Raw genomic sequence first — 20,071 nt, forward strand, 5'->3', positions numbered from 1 at the left:
ACAATTAGTAGAAAAGTTGTTATTGTGCTACGAAAATCTTGGTTGCAATATGTCTCTGAAACTCCACTTTCTTCATTCACATCTAGACTTCTTTCCCAAAGATTATGGAGCAGTAAGTGACGAACATGGTGAGCGTTTCCATCAATATATTGCAGCCATGGAGAAGAGATATGAGGGAAAGTGGAGTTCTAACATATTGGCCGACTACTGTTGGACTATTGCAAGGGATGCTCCAGATCTAACCTACAAAAGGCAAACCAAGCGAAGACGCTCAAGATAAAATAAACATAATCCTGTACAAGGGATAACTTGAAACTTTTGTCTACATTGCAGTGTAGTTCTTGCACAAAAAGGTGTTTGTCTATATTTTTCATGTTTTGATGTTAACACTGATTTTTATTACGGAATTGTTAATGTTTAACTTGACCACGGTTACTTTATTTTCTGTATCGCTGTGAAACTGGTATTTGCGCAATTTTGAAAAAGAAAGTACAATGGTAGAGAAAGCTATAGGTTAGGGTACCTCTTAACTCCCCAGCTTATCACATCACAGTGAAATAGATAAAAAAAAGTGAAATGTAGGTTTTTACAAGGATTTTGCTTAAATGTTCTATAATTAATAATACATTTGTATATATACAGCTACTGTTGTACAAGGGCATTTTTTTCATAACCTGGGCTAAGAAAATTGTTCTATTATCATTTTCTTTCATATTATGCTTAATTGAATGTAAAAATCGCAATTTCAAAAAATTTACATACTTTCGATCAAAATTTGTTGAACAGTGTAATTTTTATTACTAACTGTTATGTTCTACTTCGATACTTCTTTTGTTTTTATAGTTGAATCTTGTTAGAAAAGTGTATTTCAGCCAATTTATGTTAACTCTTTCCACAGTAGAACTTCTGTATGGCAATCCTTTGGGTCCTACTGTAATGGTTGCAATAGCATGTATTAATAAGGGAACGTAAGCTTCCTATATGTTTTAACCTTCTTAATGATCACGTTGAATATTGTTGTTACTGATCAACTTGTGTAATTATCTCATTACTACAGTACATGCATGAACATGAGTAAGAAGGACCAACTGGTTGCACGGCCTTCCATTCAAAGAGGCTATTCCAAACGACCACGTCAATCCCTCCAGGATTGATTTTTTTACTCTGTCGATCTTCACGACCGATCCTTGTTTTACACATATTAGAAAGTGCCATAGCCAGAGATTCATTTCCGTTCTTTGTTCACCTCTGCGTTCCTCTCCGAGCATCTACGGGAAGCACTAAGTCTTATTATACTTAAGGTTTCTCTGAATAATATTTAACACGTTAAGTGTGTTAAAATATATTTATTACAAAACTTAAATACCAGTTGCTGACTACCCGCTCACTACACACACAGACTACTCTACATCTTATAACAGGCAATGTTGCCAGTCCTACATTACATCTTCCCCTTTTGAAACTTAAACAAAAATCATTCAACCAAACTGGTTTCCTTGTTAGTCTTTTAGATCTACGAACTCCTGTGTCAGTTTCATTTACATGATCTTGCATTGCTACTGTGTCACTACCTGGAACATTATTACCTGTAATCCTTTTATCAGCCACTACTTCACTGTTAACATTACTTTGTGAATCATCGTGTGTAACATTTTCTGTTTTACAATTATCATTATCCTGTACCGTTATAAATTCTGGTTTATTGTATGATTTTCTTAGATGAATTCTGTTTCTTCTGAGAACTCTGTTATTAATATCTTTAACAACGAAAGATCTGGGATTTGCATGTACGCTTACGATTTGACCTGGAGTCCAAGTTTGACCTGTTTGTATCAGACAATTGTCCCCAGGCTTTAACTCTACCAATTGTTGTGATTGTCTATCATAAAACCTTTTGTCTTTGTTTTGTTTTTCTCTTAACAATATACCTACATTCTCTTGTACTTTCGGTTTTAATAATACCTTGTGTATAGGCAACCTTGTTTTAAGTGTGCGGCTCATTAGAATTTGGGCCGGTGAAAGCTCACTGCCTAATATAGGAGAATTCCTATACTCAAGTAAAGCTAAATAATACTCTTTTCCTTCCTCGTTACACTTTCTAACAATTCTTTTTGCTATGCCTACCGCTTTTTCCGCAAGCCCATTTGATTTCGGATATCTAGGACTACTGTTAACAATCTGAAAACCCCACTCTTTAGCAAATTGTTTACATTATTTTGACCCAAACGGAACATTATCACAAACAATAATAGGTGGAATTCCATGCGTCATAAAAATTGTTTTGAGTTTTTCTATCACTTCGCCTGAGGATTTCGAATTTAACGGTACCAGTTCCAACCATTTAGAATAGTAATCCACTAACACAAGAAATGATTCACCACCATATTCAAAAATATCTAGACCTACCTCCTCAAAAGGTAAACTTGTGATTTCATGCGATTTCAGTGGTTCTTTACAATTTGATACTCTGTATTTTTCACGAATTCGGCATTTTAGAACCATGGTTTCAATATCAGTTGATAATCCAGGCCAATATACTATTTGCCTGGCCCTAGCTTTTGTCTTTTGTACACCAAAATGTCCCTGATGTAACTGATTGAAAATCTCTTTTCTCAACGTTGTAGGAACAATTATCTTATGATTTAAGAAGACAATACCATCCTCTACTACAATTTCATGCCGTAATTTGTGGGAAAACCTGACTGACTCATCGAGCTGTTTTCTATCTTCAGACCAACCTTCATAATACATTTTCATAATTTTACACAGAACAGGGTCCTTTTTGTTGCTTCAATTATTAGTTTTTTCTTTGACTCAGTAGCTTGTACATTAGCAGCTAAACTATGTATTACCTCTGTAATAAAATTATCTGACTCCTCCGTTTCTTGCAAAAAATCACGAGACAATAAATCAGCAATGTACATTAGTTTATCCGGCACATATTTCAATGAAATATCATACCTTAACAATCTAAGACACATTCTTTGTAACCTTCTTGATGGTATATCTGATACATTTTTCTTTACAATAGCCAATAATGGTTTATGATCTGTTTCAATAGTAATTGGTTTGCCATACACGTAGTACTGAAACTTTTTAACCGCGTGCACTATATTCAACAATTCTTTTTCAATTTGAGCATAAGATTTCTCTACTTGAGTACGGCTACGTGAACTAAACGCTATCGGGTGCCCATCTTGCATTATGCAACAGCCTAGCCCTTGGCTTGATGAATCACATTGTATCACTATTTCTTTATTTGGGTCAAATGTACGCAATACCGGAGCAGTTGATACAATCATTTTTAGTTCATTAAATACTTTGGTGTGAATAGATAGCCACTGCCATTATACATTCTTTTTTAACAGTTCCCTTAATGGAGCCGTTATAGTTGAATATTGAGGAATAAACCTAATAAATACGTAATCATGCCTAACACCCTTTGTAGCTTTTTCTTATTGGATGGAATACTCAACTCTGTGATAGCTTTAACGAAATCATTGTTAGGTCTCATACCTTGCTTATTAAAAATATACCCTAAGTATCTCACCTCACTCACTTTATACTGAAGTTTTTTGGGATTAAATTTGACATTAAGCTGCCTAGCTCTATCTAGTACTTGCTTCATTATTTTATTATGTTCATCCTCTGAGTTTGCTGCAATTAACAACTCATCAGAATATATGACAACACCTGGAATGTCACGAAAATAATTCATGTTGAGATTCGAAATATTTCCGGGGCAACTGAAAAGCCAAATGGCAATCTTAAAAATCTCCAGCATCCAAAAGGAGTACTGAACGTACATAATTTGCTTGAGCTCTCATCTAATTCTGCATGATAGAACCCATTTTTCCAATCCAGAACACTTAATACATTTTTATTACTTCACCTTGCACTAACTTCCTCTGCTGTTGGAAGCAAAGAATAATTTATTTTCAATGCCCTTTTTAGATCCTTCGGATCTAAGCACAGTCTTATTGAGCCATTTTGTTTCTCTACAATAACTAAATTACTAACCCAGCCACTAGGATTTTCCTCTTTACAAATGATCCTTTCTTTTTCCAACCTACTTAACGCATCTGTTAATTTTGGCTGGATTGTCAACGGTACCCTTCTGGGAGGTCTAGTTATAGGTTGTACCTTTTCGTCAACCGTAATATGCAATTTACCAGGATATTTACCAACACCTTGAAATACATCATTGTTGTGCCTTAAAAATTCATCTTTGCTTACAACATTTACGGGGTTTATTGACACACGTTTTATTAACCCTAATTTCACACAACCATCTAGACCTAATAACGGCTTGCATGTATTATATTTATCCTTAATTAAAAGAAAACCTATGTTTGCTTTTACATTTTCGTGAGTACAACACAGATTTACAATTCCCAACGGTTTTATTTTTGTACCACCATAAACTTAAAACACCACATTTGTAGGCCTATATTGTGCTTGTGTGTCAATTTGCTTGTAAACCTGTAACGAAAGAATATTAGCTTCCGCTCCCGTATTAAGCTTGAGCTTAACGTTTTGGTCTTGAACTTTTACCATTTCAATCCATTCACGCACTTCTCCCACTTGTGTAACTGAACAAATCTGGACAGACGATATCACTAACAAATCACAGTCTTCATCTTCCGACTGAATTTGGTTATGTTGCACTCGCTTTATCGCCTTCATTTTGCCCCCCACTGCAAAATGATTGTAGCCGTTGCACTTCCGACACTGCTTACCAAACGCCGGACAACTTGCTTTACTGTGTGACGTGTTACACTTTTTTTTTACATAAATACACTAACTGTGAAGTACTGTCACTTCTACATGCCATATTTTTATATTTTTCTGTACCCACCTGCTTTTGCTTTTCTACTTCACTTGCACTTTTTGTCGCCGCTGCAGTTTTCTTTACGGCTCCAATCGAGGCATCGTTTTTATGATGTATTATTTCAGTTTGTTGTTTACACAATTCCGCTGCTTTCCCTATTTCTATGGCTTTATCCAATGTCAGTTTTCCAACCCGAAGCATGCGCCCTTGTACTTCTTTATCTCGAACACCTAATACAATGCGATCTCGTATTACGCTATTTCTCTGCTCACTAAAGTCACATGTCTTCACTAGTTTCTTTAGGTCAGTCACAAAGGAATCAAACGTTTCACCTTCTTCTTGTATGCGGGAATTAAACACATAACGTTACACCACCTCATTTTTGTGCGGAGTAACATATTCTTCAAATGCTTTGAGTACTTGATCGTAATTGTTACGTTGTTCATCGGTCAAATTAAACGTATTCAAAAGTTCAACTGCTTCCTTACATATTACATTGAGTAATATAGCAACATTTACGTCATCTGACTTAGCACTATGTCCTGCAGCCTTCATGTAGATAGTGAAACTTTGCTTAAAACGTCGACATGAAGCTTGGATATTTCCCTCCAAATTTAATTTTTCTGGTATGCGTGCAGATTCCATTTTCGCAATGTTCTGAAAATTACTTACTCACCACAGAACAGCTATATTATTAATAGGAACTTAATGCCCACCTGGATACTGGCGTATTTTCACGACTGCGCCATGTGTCGTAACCTTTAGTCTTTCTTATTATACTTAAGGTTTCTCTGAATAATAATTAACACGTTAAATGTGTTAAAATATATTTATTACAAAACTTAAATACCAGTTGCTGACTACCCGCTCACTACACACACAGACTACTCTACATTTAATAACAGGCAATGTTGCCAGTCCTACATTACAAAGTGAACTTGACCTTGAAGGAAAGTCCGTTTCGAAACAATGAATTTTTCTCTTCCTTGATCGGTGTTTTCTTGACGAGTCTGCTAAGCTATGTCTACTTATGTGCAAGGTTAATGCATAAGTATGTCGCCTGTTTTGTATCGAGATAAATTTGATTTTTTTCTTTTCTTTTCTTTTTTTTATGAGTCGAGGCAAATTTTTTACATAAGGCGCGTAAGCCTGATGGCCGGCTTTCGATTCCTGGATTGTGAACTCCGCGCTCCTTGTGGGGAACGTGGAGGCGTTGAACGGACGGAGGAGGTTCGGGATGGCTGAATCGGGGAACGCGTTATTTACTTCTGTTAACCTGGTTGCATAGGCCTCCAGCCGGCTGAAGCCGACAGAAGGGGCTACAGGGCTGAGGAAATTATGCATAAATAATTAATATAAATCGCACTGTACCTTGTGTAACAGAATAGCTACAAACAAGGAAGTGAAAAAATAAATAACAAAATACAATAAAATAAATGTGTAACATCAAAAAATATCCTTAGCGAAGCATTTCTGTAGCAAATACAGCCGGTTAGATTAGCCGTTTATCCGCCAGGTTGGAACATGGCGCTAGTGTAGCTCTGTCGAAGCATACCCCCACCTCCCTCTTGGCACTCTGTTTTGTAGCTCCCCACTCCACCTCCTCCCACCGTGTTCTCTCCAAGGTCGACCTTGAGCAAGTATTATATAAGGAGGCGAAAACGGCCTTGATCAGTTCCGGTATTCATTTCTTCTCCAACTTCCAAGACGATCAGACGTGCTCCGGTAGTCTCCAATAAAAATCAGGTATATGTGGACTTAGCCGCTGCGCTGAGTTTGTCTGTAAGATGTAGTTTTCAGACTTAGATTTTGGCGACCGGCCTCGCCCTGCACATAGCCTGGATCAAGCAGACTTCTATGTCCCTTCGGAATAACTTGAATCACGTTAGGCATTACTTTCCGTTTAATACAATCGTAAAGTTGGTAGTGGAGGGCGGACGGCCAATCTGCCGTCAGAGGGAGCCAAAACGTGATTTTTTTGTTTCGCATTTACATAAAAATGTAAATAAAAATTTTATTATTTTTCTGTCGCTGTTTCTTTTTTAACTATCCTAACATCAAAGATTCTACAAGAAGAGCATATCTGAACGAGTTAGCATTAGAACTAATAAATGAAAACCCGAAAGCTCCTCCAAAAATATCAACTTTGCAAAAAAAAAAAAAAAGGCTGGTGCGATTGGCACAAAACAGAAAACAAACTACTGATGATGAACCAGTCTAACCAATTCGAGGAGATATCTGCTACATCCTCGTGTCAAGGGAAAACAACAGAAGTCGCCTTGAATATAATGAATGTGGAAAAAAACGTGCTCAGAATGCAGTCAACAATTACCACTACTTGCAATACATGCCAGGAATATCAGAAAGAGGGCAGTGACATGGATGTTGATTAACTTTGAACCCGCCTCGAGTCTACACATTGTGGAAAAACATATGCAAAAGCACTCAATCATTACTGCTCCCTGCAATAAATATCCGCATTATCACAAGCTCAGTGACATGGATGTTGATTTGGTTAGATTCTGTTCTTTTGTGTTTTGTTCAGTGTCTTCACTCATATTTAGCAGAGTTGTAATTTAATTTAAACGTATACTATTGGTGAACAATGATTTGTCTTAATTTACGAAACCTAAATGCTCCAAAACGTACACTTTGCATCATGGACAATGCTGAAAAATGTGAATAATCAATCACGGTCGAATTGCCGTCGTCGCGAGCGGAAACGTGAATTGGCAACACGTGAGCGGATGAAGGTACGTGATATTGAACGAATTTTATCGCAGTTTTGATACAATTGTTTCGCATTTGTTTCTTTTATCACGTGTGCAACTTGAATATACATTTTTATTTACAAACATAATTTTTCAGTTAGTAGTTTCACATATCTTATAATGTCTTTCCACTAGCAAAATATGGACTTCATGTAAACGCTTTTAACAATTATGCACAGCCATCTTTTACCTGTATCAGATAGCATGTTTCCCCAAAATTGAACTTCGATTATACCATTGTTCATAGCCTTGACATGAGCAGTTCCTCCCCATCTGTATTAATATATATGTTGCGAAATATAAACTTTAATTAAGTCCTTTCTACACACGTAGAACGCTTTAGTTTTTTTCCTTAGTATTTAATAATATGTTTTCTCCTGTGCGTTTCAACGTGTGCATTGTAAAACGTGAGCTCCATATGAATATTCTTTTTGCCTGTATGTGAGAGATTCATCTATGTATTAAAATGTCCTGCCAAACTTGAACATAGACCTAATACTTTTCCAAACTCTTCGTATATGTTAAGTTTTCCACTTTTGTATATTAAAATTTGTCTTGCCAAGCTTGAAGCCGAACTATATGACGCACTAAAATCAGAAGTTGCTAACTCATTATTGCTAGTTTTTACAGGATCACGCTTGAAATTTTAAAGAAATGTGTTGAAATACCGGTATATTAATACAATGGTCTAAAATTTTGTATGCTGATTCATTTTGACAGGTGCGAGGCTGTCCAGATACTTATAAGGTAAACAGTACCAGATACTTATAAGGTAAACAGAACGTTTTTGAATAAAATTTAAAATCTGATTTAACAACTTTTCTTATAAAACGGTGAAAAATTGGTAAGTCAGTATACTCAAAAACATTTAAGTATACAAGAGAATAAGTAAGGAATACGGAACATAGCTTCGAACATCATTTTAAACAACCCACATGCACATTCATTTTATATCATCATCCCGCGCTTCAGAAACGACTGTGAGCGAGAAAGAGTAGAAGATACTGTGTGACGACCTTTTGGTACACACCCTCTTTCCATACATACAGCACGAATTCCGATAAAGTCATTAAATCTTTGGATAAGAATGCCATTAAAGTCGCTTTGAAATCAAAGACGTCAAAAACTGGAGTAAGATGATGTTCCTTATTATTAGTGAGTCATTTTTTGACACATACAACCTTAATACTATTTTAACCTAAAGTTTGTCTAATCAGTTTAACCCATGTGGAAGTGACGAGGACTTGCGTTTTTGTTCGTTTCTTATCTTCAATTATCCCAAAATTTCTGTCAATGAGAATGGAAGAATGTCCTGGAAATGGGAAATATAAATATATGCGGTGGAAACGGAACTACGCAAGCATATATCGGCCAGCAAGATGCAGCCAAAACGCAGATGGTCCAGAAAGTCCTAGTGTTGGAATAGTCATGGAACATGCTTTTCCGCTGAATCTATACTTGTGGCTAATGACGAAGGTGCACCCTCATTATACATGCCGCTTAAACTTTTTGCCCTTAACCCCTTTACATATAAAAAGTCTCAAGAAGTGAAATATTTGCAGTTTTTATCTTTACATAAATGTTCATATGTGGAATCGTCACTGGAAATTCCGTCGGCGTCAGCCAGCTTTACACTATGCAGCAATCCTTATGGCGGCAAAGCGGAAGCGCCGTTCTCAGAGTAGATGCTGAACCAAATTCCAATAACATCTGCCCCCAAAATACGGACTTAACAAGTTGTCTTCAAAACTTACATTCCATTACAAAGGGCAGGTACGACATTTGAAGAGCGTAATGTGGTCTGATTCCTTTAATATTTGATTTTATTAATGACCTCTTTAGTATTTATCGTGCACTTAAAATTTCTTCCAAAACTTAAAAACTTGGGTGTGCGGCAAATTCTTTTCCATATGCTATGTCCAGTTACGTGCCTTACCAAAGCTGATTCCAAACTAAATCCTATTGAACACGCTTTGCATGTGTTTGGTTATTGAACTTTCTGCTTTAATATGCGATTTGCCAAACGTGAACTACCAGTAATATGTCCTTCTACAGTCTCCGCGTGTGAAATTTTCGTCCTGTGTGGATTAGCATTTAATATCCTGTATGTGAACCTTGACTAAATGCCATGCTATGCTCTATTCATCACTTTGGTTTTCTACTAATGTATTGAAATGCCTTGCAAGGTTTGAGCGTACATGATATCTTATTTCACATCTCTTCACGTGTGAGATTTTGGTTCTGTGTGAATTAATATGTGTGTAATCAAAGTTGAACGTTGTCTAAATCTTCTACCACACTCTTGGCATATGTGAGGCTTTTCGCCTGTGTGGATTAACATGTGTGTAGCCAAACTTGATTGATGAGTAAATGCCTTGCCACACTCACGGCACGTGTGAGGTTTTTCTCCTGTGTGGGTTAACATGTGTGTAGCCAAATATGAACGTCGAGTAAATGACTTTCCACACTCATGGCACGTGTGAGCTTTTCCCCTTGTATGGATTAATATGTGTGTAGCCAAATTTGAACGTCGATAAAATCCCCGACCACACTCTTGGCATATGTGAGCTTTTTCTCCTGTGTGGATTAACCTGTGTGTAGCCAAATGTGAACGTCGAGTAAATGACTCACCACACTCTTGGCATGAGTGAGGTTTTTCTCCTGTGTGAATTAACGTGTGTTTAACCAAACTTGAACGATGTTTAAACCCCTTACCAACTCTTGGCATGTGTGATCTTTTACCCCTGTGTGGATTAACATGTGTGACACCAAATTTGTACGTTGATTAAATGCCTTACCACACTCTTGGCATGTGTGACGTTTTTCTCTTCTGTGTATTAACATATGTGTAGCCAAAGTTGATCGTCTATTAAATGCCTTACCACAATCTAGGCATGTATGTTTTTTTTCTCCTGTGTGGATTAACATGTGTGTACCAAAAGTTGAACTTTGATTAAATGCCTTACCACACTCATGGCACGTGTGAGGTTTTTCTCCTGTGTGGGTTAACATGTGTGTAGCCAATTGTGAACGTCGAGTAAATGACTTTCCACACTCTCTGCAGACGTGCGATTTTTCACCTGTATGTACGAACTTACCGTTTGAGAAAGTTGAACTTTGACTAAAGTGCTTATCACTCTTTCGGCACTTATGACGGATTTTACTTTCCTGTGTCAGCGTATTTCGTAACAAACGTGATCGATGAAATGCTTTGCCAAACTGCATCGAAGTATTAGATTCCACATCTGAATGAGAAATGGATTCGTTTAACTTAATAAACGTATCCTCTTCTCCGTGGAAAGCTAATACGCTATCGCGCCTGTAACAAATTCAACAAACAAGGAAATATAAATGGAGATAATGATTAAATAGTAACAAAAAAAAATGTAATCATTCGCTACACTTCATGATAAAATTACGCTGAATTTGTTCTATTACATGAAATAATGTACAAATATGAAATGGAGTACCACTGAGAAGTCTCCATATCTCTCTATTCTCAAAATAAGAGGATGTAGTTTTTTCACTATATCAAATTGAACAATCATTTATATTGTGGCGGTCATAAGTCTTTGACCTGATAATGGCGCATGCTTTGAAACAAATGCACAGTATGAGAAATTAATCTGTTTTATCTGTAGTTTCATGCGGAGAAAAAACAAACTTGCGAACCAAACGTTTAAGCACAACTCAACTTATTAATATAAACTCTACCGAAGATCATTCACTTATATTATCAGAAGAGGAACACGAAAGGCATTTTAAAACGAAGAGAAGAAAAAATAATATACAACTTTCCAAGCTGAGGCAGAGAAACTTAACGTTACTAGACTAAAGACTAATCATTTACAGCGCAGTGATCGTGGTTCAGTGGTCTACGCGGCTGACCAGTAATCTGGAGGTTCTTCGATCGAACACACGTCGAGAATATTTTTTTTTCACTTTAGGAATTTTCATGGCGATTGATCGGCGATAATACACGCTTTATTACATTCAGATATTTGAATACTGATTTGTTTCAACACTTGAACCATCAACTTTTCAGGAATAACACTAGTAATGATAATTATTATCTTGAAGAATATTTAGAATTAAAAAAATTATTATCGCTCAGGTCATACCATTACAAGCCAAAACGTGATGTTACGCAAAAAAAATCGATTTTGTGTAATGCTGCTCATGAGAAGACGAATTTCTCATCTCGATTCTAAAACAAAACAGACAAAATCGGGATGTGACATATCATCTTAATTCGAGACGGGACAAGGCTAACTCACACTATCATCATGGTTTGGAGATGAGAATCAAGACGAGACGAAAATTATCGTTAACATTTCTCGCCTTATCTCGATTCTTGAAAAGGTGTATACCACATTCTAAGCTACCATTGCTCAGTACACTGAATCTTACACATTATTTTGTTACTTTGTCTTTCAGAGCTCACTGAATTATGGTCTCTGTATATATTTTTGTTGCAAAGTTTTCATAATTACATCTGAAAAATTCGCAAGTTAGATTATTATAAGCTTTAGTATTCAATTATATTCAGTTCCTTTTATTCAAGTTATTTTCCTGAAAACCTACAGTAGAATATTTTCTACACAAAATATTAGCGGAAAGCTTTCGTTTAAATTTGAGTAGCTCTAGAGGTGTCTCATGAAGCTACGGAACCCCAACCCAGAAACCCAAACGTTTAGGTAAGTTTTGTCAAATTTTAGGGCAACTTAAAACTTTAAATAGCATTATTATTATTATTATTATTATTATTATTATTATTATTATTATTATTATTATTGAAGTGTTGTAAATTTATTGGTACAGCGGGGGACACTTCTAAATGGTACACCTTAGCCGTAAATCTCCATATGGCTGTACCATTTAGAAGGGTCCCCCGCTGTACAACCTCTTCCACCAAGCTCCCGCCTAGTGGGCATTGTGCTGAACATACAACATGTGTATAGTTTAACATTTCGCTAGTTGTAGGGACGTTCGGAGAGGTAGGTTGTAGGTACTCTTTCACTTCTATACAGATAAATGTTGACAAAATCGTTAACTTGAAGCATTTCTAATTTGAATAGAAAGTTAAGGAAGAAGGCAGAGGGTATCGTTGCGACGCTGATCCGACCGCAGAAGAGCTGCTCGACATCTTATACAGTTTTTCTCTATGAAAATTAGATAACAGGATTACTAGTCACTAAACAAAAGCTACTAAACGCGTGTTACTATTTTCGTTTTGTAGCGATAAATATTCAAACCGGAGACGGATAATTTTAACCAAGACCAGTTTGAATTGAATTTCAACGAAAAAAAAAACAAATTATTTGAATGCAGAATCGATTACAAGAAACTGCAACGTGATAGATTTTTGCATTCTACCTCTAAGAAAACAGATATTGAAATTGGATGTAATAGTAAATTTGAACTATTTCCGTATTTGACAATGTCGTGAATAGTCATTATATATTCTATTCAGACCCTCAATCTCTTGCAGAAAACTGATTCTGGTTATCTGCGTGTTCTATGGCAACGAAAGTTGAAAACTATATCGAATCATATGCAACAGTAAATTTGAAAACCGTTCGTTTTTGGGAGAGCTCTGTGGTAATCACGATATTTACAATTTAAAAATTGAAATGTTTCTCCTAAGCCGCATTTCGCTTTCTGTTACCTTCTCAGTTCTGGAGGGATAAATGTTGAAATCAGAAATTGCTAATTTGAAACGCTCATAGTTTCAATAGAGGGTGGACGGAGGAGATGGACCTATACTTGAGAACCTGAATTGGTTGTACGAAACCGTATCTCGATATCTCTAATCGTCCTTACTCTACAGAAATCAGTATTGAAATTACCAGTTTAGAAAATTTCAACAACTTCCGATTTCGTAACGTAATATTGGTTGTGATATGTACACTACAGAACCTCAGTCAGTTGCACAAACCGTTTATTAATGTGTGTTACGGTTTCTATTCTGCGATGACAAATGTAAACACCACAAATGGTTAATTTAGATCGGTCCGATTTGAATAGGGTTTAGTGGAAATTTTGGAACCTCATATTAGAACACTGAGCTGATTGTAAAAACGCACCTCCATAACTCTTACCGCGATTGTCGTATAGAAATAATTATTGAAACCTAAATTAATACTAAATTTGAGCCACTTCTTCTTTTGGTAGAGTGTTGTAGAGTCATTTTATGTTCGAAAAGCTCAATTGCTTTTTGAAAGACGTCTCTTTGCTATGTATCCGTACTCTAGCGATAAAAGTTCAAATTGGAATTGGTTGTATAACCTGGTTTGGTTTCATTAGGATTTCAACACAGAAGATGGAACCTATGCTTGCAATGCATCATCCCATGCAAAATGTCGCTTCCTGATAGCTTTTGCAGTGTACTTTCTACGTAGATCAATTTTGAAACCAGTAGTACTAGTAATATCCAAGAACAAGTAGCGGTATGTTGTTTTGACACACTGAACCCTTAGCAGCAAACCGCTTCCCTTTTCCTGTTACCGTCTTCGTTCTACAGCAATAGACGATGAAAACGGTACTGAAACTGGCAGCAATACAGAATTTGGAATAGAGCCTATTTTCGCAGAAATTCTACCAATTCATTATGTGGTGTGTGTAGACACAGCATCATTTGGAAGAATCACTTGTCGTTATCGTTTACCGTTCTTTCTACGGTTTCATTAGCTAAGTCTGAAACTAATGGCTAGTGTGAAGAAATTTCGGTTTGACTATACGGTTAACGGAGGAAATTTAATCTACTCGAGGAACGCTGAAAAATTTATAAGAAACAGCATAATGAAAGCATTGACCGTTTATTCTATACAAAAATTACTTTTGAAATTTGATACAATAGCAAATTTGAACCATCTTCGTTTTCGGTAAGGTACATTGGATGGTAGTGAAATTGTGTTAACACGCTGAATCGTTTGCAAACAAATGCTTACCGCTATATTTCAATATGCGCTGTAAAGCGATAGACTTTGAAATTCGAAATGGTTAACTTGAACCAATTCAGGTTTGAATAGAGAGTTAAGTAAGAAGGAACCTATTAACATATAGTTTTAAAAAAAATAGTCGTGATATTACGCCAGACCCGACACCAGTTTTGGAATGAATGTTCTAAAAGATAGAATAAAAATGTGTGCGTGTTCAAACAAAACCAATACAATTTTAACACAGATACTTGCTATATTTTATCAGAATAATAATCCATTGGTCATTTTAGAAGAAAAAGAACTGTTTGACAATGCGTGTACGTCCGGAAAACTGATGCCACTGGCACTAACAGTGAGTGGAAGGTTTAGCTGCATAGCACACACTCGGATTAACTTTCTGAATAAAGGAAAAATTACGCATTACTGTGTAAAAAATGTGCTTTGGTATCGTTCTATATTTTCTGCAAACATATCTCTACCTAATCACCGCTAACCTATGAATACTAAAATTGAAATATATAAATAATTATTAACCAATGTGAACATATTGAAATCCATTTTGAAGAAAAGATAGGAAACTGTCAGTATATATAACGAAACCTGGTTTAAACTATCCTAATCCATGAACACATGATCTAGTATAACATACGTGAAATGCTAGAAAAGAAATATTAATAATATATGTGAAGATATAGAAACATTTTTAGAAAGAAAAATGTTACAACAGCTGTGACTTGAACCCACGACCATTTATTACAGACATCAACGCGTTAACCATCTGACCACCGAATCAACCTTGGAAGTATTGGTTTGTCCGTTTTATTTACTGTGCAAAAATGTGAAATTAAATCAAGATGTAAATTGTTTCGTACAAAAATTAAGTACCATACACAGCATAACCCCTTAAAGACAACGTTTCGGATATCACCGACCTGAGGCTTGTTTTTTGGAATTTAAAAAAGATAGGACAATTTTAATCTTAAACTTTATTCACCAAGCCTCGTGTATGGAGAAGCAATTCTGAATCTTTTTCCAGCAGTTTGTTATTTTGTACATTTGTGTTAGTAAGCATAGCTCCGGTCTTATGGATATATGTGGTTAAGAAACAGGAACCCTGATCACGTGACTCCTGCATTTCTGGTGACTGTTTCTTTATGTTTGACTTTCGGGCCAATCATTCTCCACTTACGAACTGTTATAACTAAAAGCTAATTGGACGGTAATTCTGGTCCCGATGCTACGGGTGAAAATCGGGATTTTTCCGGCTGACAATATACAAGCTTTGATTTGTTAAAAGAACCTTCAGCGCTTTGAACGAACGCCTGGTCGTCACTCGGAAGAGCACCCACGAAAGCGAGTGGGGTGCATTGTTCTAAGGTAAACACACGTTATACTCTTATGTGTGCTCCAATTGTACGGATTGAGCTTCATATGCTAAATCGCCGTTTCCATATGTGATAGCCATTTTTTATATTTTATCGTCTGCGATTGTACGATGTTTGCATACGCCTGGGTGTAAAATATTTTTTTCTAATATTGTGCGGAAATAAGCAATGAAGTGACTAGTACATATGTGTTAGCACACTAACATTCGTTTGTAATCTCAGTTTTGTGTGACAAGCTCTCGCTCAAAATCATTGAAAAGGAAGGAATAACTGAGCCGACTTGGACGATCGCTTATTACTATCAGAATCCCAAGGGAGGACTCTAGCTGACCCTTGGGATTCTTCGATGTGGAACGCCTGAGATGCTTATAACTGTACCGCCCATAAAGGAGTTGACCGGTCGAAGATTATATTAAATGAAATCTTAATTTATCAATTGTGCCACACGGCTACATGTATTTAAGAAAATAAGACAAAAAAAATAAATAAAAGAAGTTAGAACGGCCATAAACATATACAGTAAAAGCTACTTGTTCATTTGTAATCATTAGATGTTCTTTTAATTTGTATGAATTCCATTCAGTATTATTACATTTTCTACACAGTTTAACCAGGTTTTGTGATTTCCACCTCAAGATAGTTTTCGTTTATTAATATCTGAACTTAATTTGGTCATTTGCTCACTTTTCCGTTTTTACCGTATCTATGTTTTGTCTACCGTTCTCCCCAAATTCGGTATATGACAAACCCAGTGATGAAAATTTTCCGATTCATAAACACATACTCCACATATTCCTACATCGTTGTATAGCCGTGATGTGAGGTGAAAAATTTTCTTCTATATTTTCCGGAAAATTTTCCGTTATTAACAAATATCAGTGATCAAGTAACAATTCCTCAGTATTCATAAATTGATTAAATTCATGTATATAAATGTTAAAAATTGAAAGATTGTTTAAAGGATCTGAAACTTTTCATGGCTCAGACAATTTTTAGTACTGTGTAGAAACAAGCGAAACAATTTTTCATGAATCGAAAAATTGTCTGTCCTACAGTGATGAAAATTTTCCGGAAAATTTTGAAACGAAAATTTTCCTATTCATAAAGACATACTCCACTTATTCCTACATCATTGTTTAGCCGTGATATGATGTGAAAACTTTTCTTCTATACTTTTACGGAAAATTTTCCGTTGTTAACAAATATCAGTGATCAAGTAACAGTTCCTCAATATTCATAAAGTTGAATGAAATCATGTATAAAAATGTAAAAATGTGAAAGATCGTTTAAAGAATCTGAAAATTTTCATGGCTCAGACAATTTTTAGTACTATGTAGGAACAAGTGAAACAACTTTACATGAATCGAAGAATTGTCTGTCCTGTATAGTGATGAAAATTTTCCGATTTATAAAAACATACTCCACTTATTCCTACATCGTTGTGTAGCCGTGATGTGAGGTGGAAAATTTCTTTCTATATTCTTCCGGAAAATTTTCCGTTCTTAATAAATATCGGTGATCAAGTAACAGTTCTTCAGTATTCATAAAATTGATTGAAATCATGTATAAAAATGCAAAAATGTAAAAGATCGTTTAAAGAATCTGAAAATTTTCATGGCTCACACAATTTTCAGTACTAAGTAGGAACAAGTGAAACAATGTTTCATAAATCGAAATATTTTGTGTCTTTTACGGAAAAATTGAAGAACTTCTTATGAGTCGGAAAATTTTCATCACTTTGAAGCAAAAAGTAAAACAACTTTTTGTGAATCGGAAAGTTCTATTGCTCTGCAGAAACAAATGTAAGGAATTTTCATGAATCGGAAAATTTTCATCACGATGTAGAAACAAATAAAACGCTTTTCATAATCCGCAAAGTTTTGGAAATTATGTATAGTGATGTTAGGTGGAAAATTTTCCACTACATTTAACTGCACATTGAGATATACAATTCCTATAGAGGAATATTAGACAGCAACAAATTATAATTTTCCAATTAAATTTCGGGAACCAGAAAATTTTCTAATATTTCAAGTTGGGAAGTAAAAATTTACATATAGTTTTTTTCTCTCGCTCTCTCTCTCTATTATATCTACTTGTTTATAAATGTTGCAGAATGTAAATCTATAAAAGTAGTAAAGCTATGAGAAAACCGCCTTATGCATATTAAACTGACGAAATCTTATATTGTAAGATGAAAGGTGGATTCTGAGGGAAGAAACATTGAAGTTTTTGAAACATCCTTGAAATGAAGAATTGTTAGATTTTCACTTCATGAAACTTTTTAAGATAATATTTATTACAAATAAATTTTACGACTAAACAACGATGTAGGGATAACTGGAGTATGTTTTTATGAATCGGAAAACATTAATGACTTTTAATAAATTGAAATTTTAAATAATAGAATGGGATATTTGTACTCTACGAACTCATGTTCTCTGCACTTTGCATACACACACACACATACAGAGAGAGAGAGAGAGGAGTTGAATTGAGTTGATTTTGAGTTTAACGTACCTTTCAGCAGCGAGTCTACATAAGCCGGGACCAACTGATTAACGTGAAGTCCGCACTACATGAGCAACCGCTGGGAATCGAAGCCAGGTCTTCCATGTCAAAGGCACGTATGCTAACTGCTTAGCAACGAATGAGCTCGCAGATGAAAAGAGAGAGAGAGAGAGAGAGAAACACTATGTAAAATTTACTTCCCAACTTGAAATATTAGAAAATCTTCCGGTTCTCGAAATCTAATTGGAAAAATATAATTTGTTGTTGACTAACTTTCCTCTACAGAAATTCAATTTTGTAGCTGGATGTGCAGTTAAATATAGTGGAAAATTTTCCACCTACATCACTATACATAATATCCAAAATCGCCCGGCTTATGAAAAGTTTTATCCACTTTTTTCTACATCGTGATGAAAATTTTCCGATCTATGAAAATTCTTTTCAGTTGTTTCTAGAGAGAATTAAAACTTTCCGATGCAAAAAATAAAAAAAAAGAGGACTAGCTCTGGAGAGTAATGCTCCCGGAAGTAGAAATGAGAAACACAGTTCTGATTAGTTGGCGTTATCCACTTCTTGCCACGTTGCATTAAAATGGCAGAAATCAAACGTTTGCTGCTGTTGGCTTCGGTGGCTGAGTGGGCTAGCGCTATATGCTAGTAATAAAAGCCTCTTTTGGCGCGAGAGCTCCTCCGTGGCTAAGCGGTTAGCGTAGGCGCCTTTGGCGTGGGAGACCCGGGTTCGATTCCCGGCGGGAGCTCATGTGGTTCGGATTCCACGTTAATCAGTAGGTCCAAGTCTCATATAGCCTCGCTGCTGAAATGGACGCTAAACTAAAATAAACTCAACTCTTTTGGAGCGAGTTCAAACCCGGCCCGAGGAAAGTTTTTTTTACATTTTTATAACACTTATTAAATTAAAATAATATGAAAATAATACTTAAGAAAGTGATTTATTTATTTTTGTGCAGATAAGTAGTTGTAGCACTTATACCCTTGTACTCCATGATATAGGGCTCGTTTTGTTCCCCTTGTACTTCATGCTATAAATTTTGTGACCAACTTAAAACAACTGGCTAGAATAGCGCGTAAAACAGCTGGCTAGAGTAGCGCGTGGAAAAACGTACTTCCGGGAGTATTACTCTCCCGAGCGGGTCGTAAAAAAAGTTGTTTTATTTTGCTTCAAAATGATGAAAATTTTCCGACTCATAAAACGTTCTGCAATTTTTACATATACGACAGAAAATATTTCGATTCATGAAAAATGGTTTAACTTGTTCCTACATAGTACTGAAAATTGTGTGAGCCATGAAAATTTTCAGATTCTTTAAACGATCTTTCAGATTTTTACATTTCTGTAAATGAATTCAACCAATGTTATTATTGCTGAGGAATTGTTACTTGAATACTGATATTATTTTAGAACGGAAAATTTTCCACCTCAGATCACTGGACAAAACGTAGATACGGAAGAAATCGTTATCTGCAAAGCTGGGATAAACGCAATAAACAAGTGACAGAGAGAGACAGAGAGATGTGTAAACTTCTGGGGAAAAGACGAAAATCTATGTTAACGTTACGATTATATTTACAAGATTCTAACGACTACCAAAAAACACGATTGCAACCACATGGC

General features: G+C 35.8%; 1 protein-coding gene across 4 annotated transcripts in view; it reads right to left on the reverse strand.

Moving 5' to 3' along the window:
- Positions 1 to 20,071, reverse strand: part of LOC145690891 (uncharacterized) — a 98,226-nt gene that overhangs the window by 36,286 nt on the left and 41,869 nt on the right. Inside the window, exon 2 of one of the 4 annotated variants that reach the window (XM_081766299.1) lies at positions 1,181 to 10,921. The exons of 2 other annotated variants lie outside the window; for them this stretch is intronic. In XM_081766299.1, the coding sequence (XP_081622425.1) occupies positions 10,273 to 10,921 (649 nt within the window). In that variant the 3' untranslated portion in view covers positions 1,181 to 10,272. Of the gene's footprint in view, positions 1 to 1,180; positions 10,922 to 20,071 lie in introns of those variants that run through there. One more of the 4 variants, XR_014132296.1, reaches the window with a different exon arrangement.

Source organism: Thermobia domestica, chromosome 7 (genome assembly GCF_964235325.1).
Source record: "Thermobia domestica chromosome 7, izTheDome1.hap1.1, whole genome shotgun sequence".
Taxonomy (NCBI): Eukaryota; Metazoa; Arthropoda; class Insecta; order Zygentoma; family Lepismatidae; genus Thermobia; species Thermobia domestica.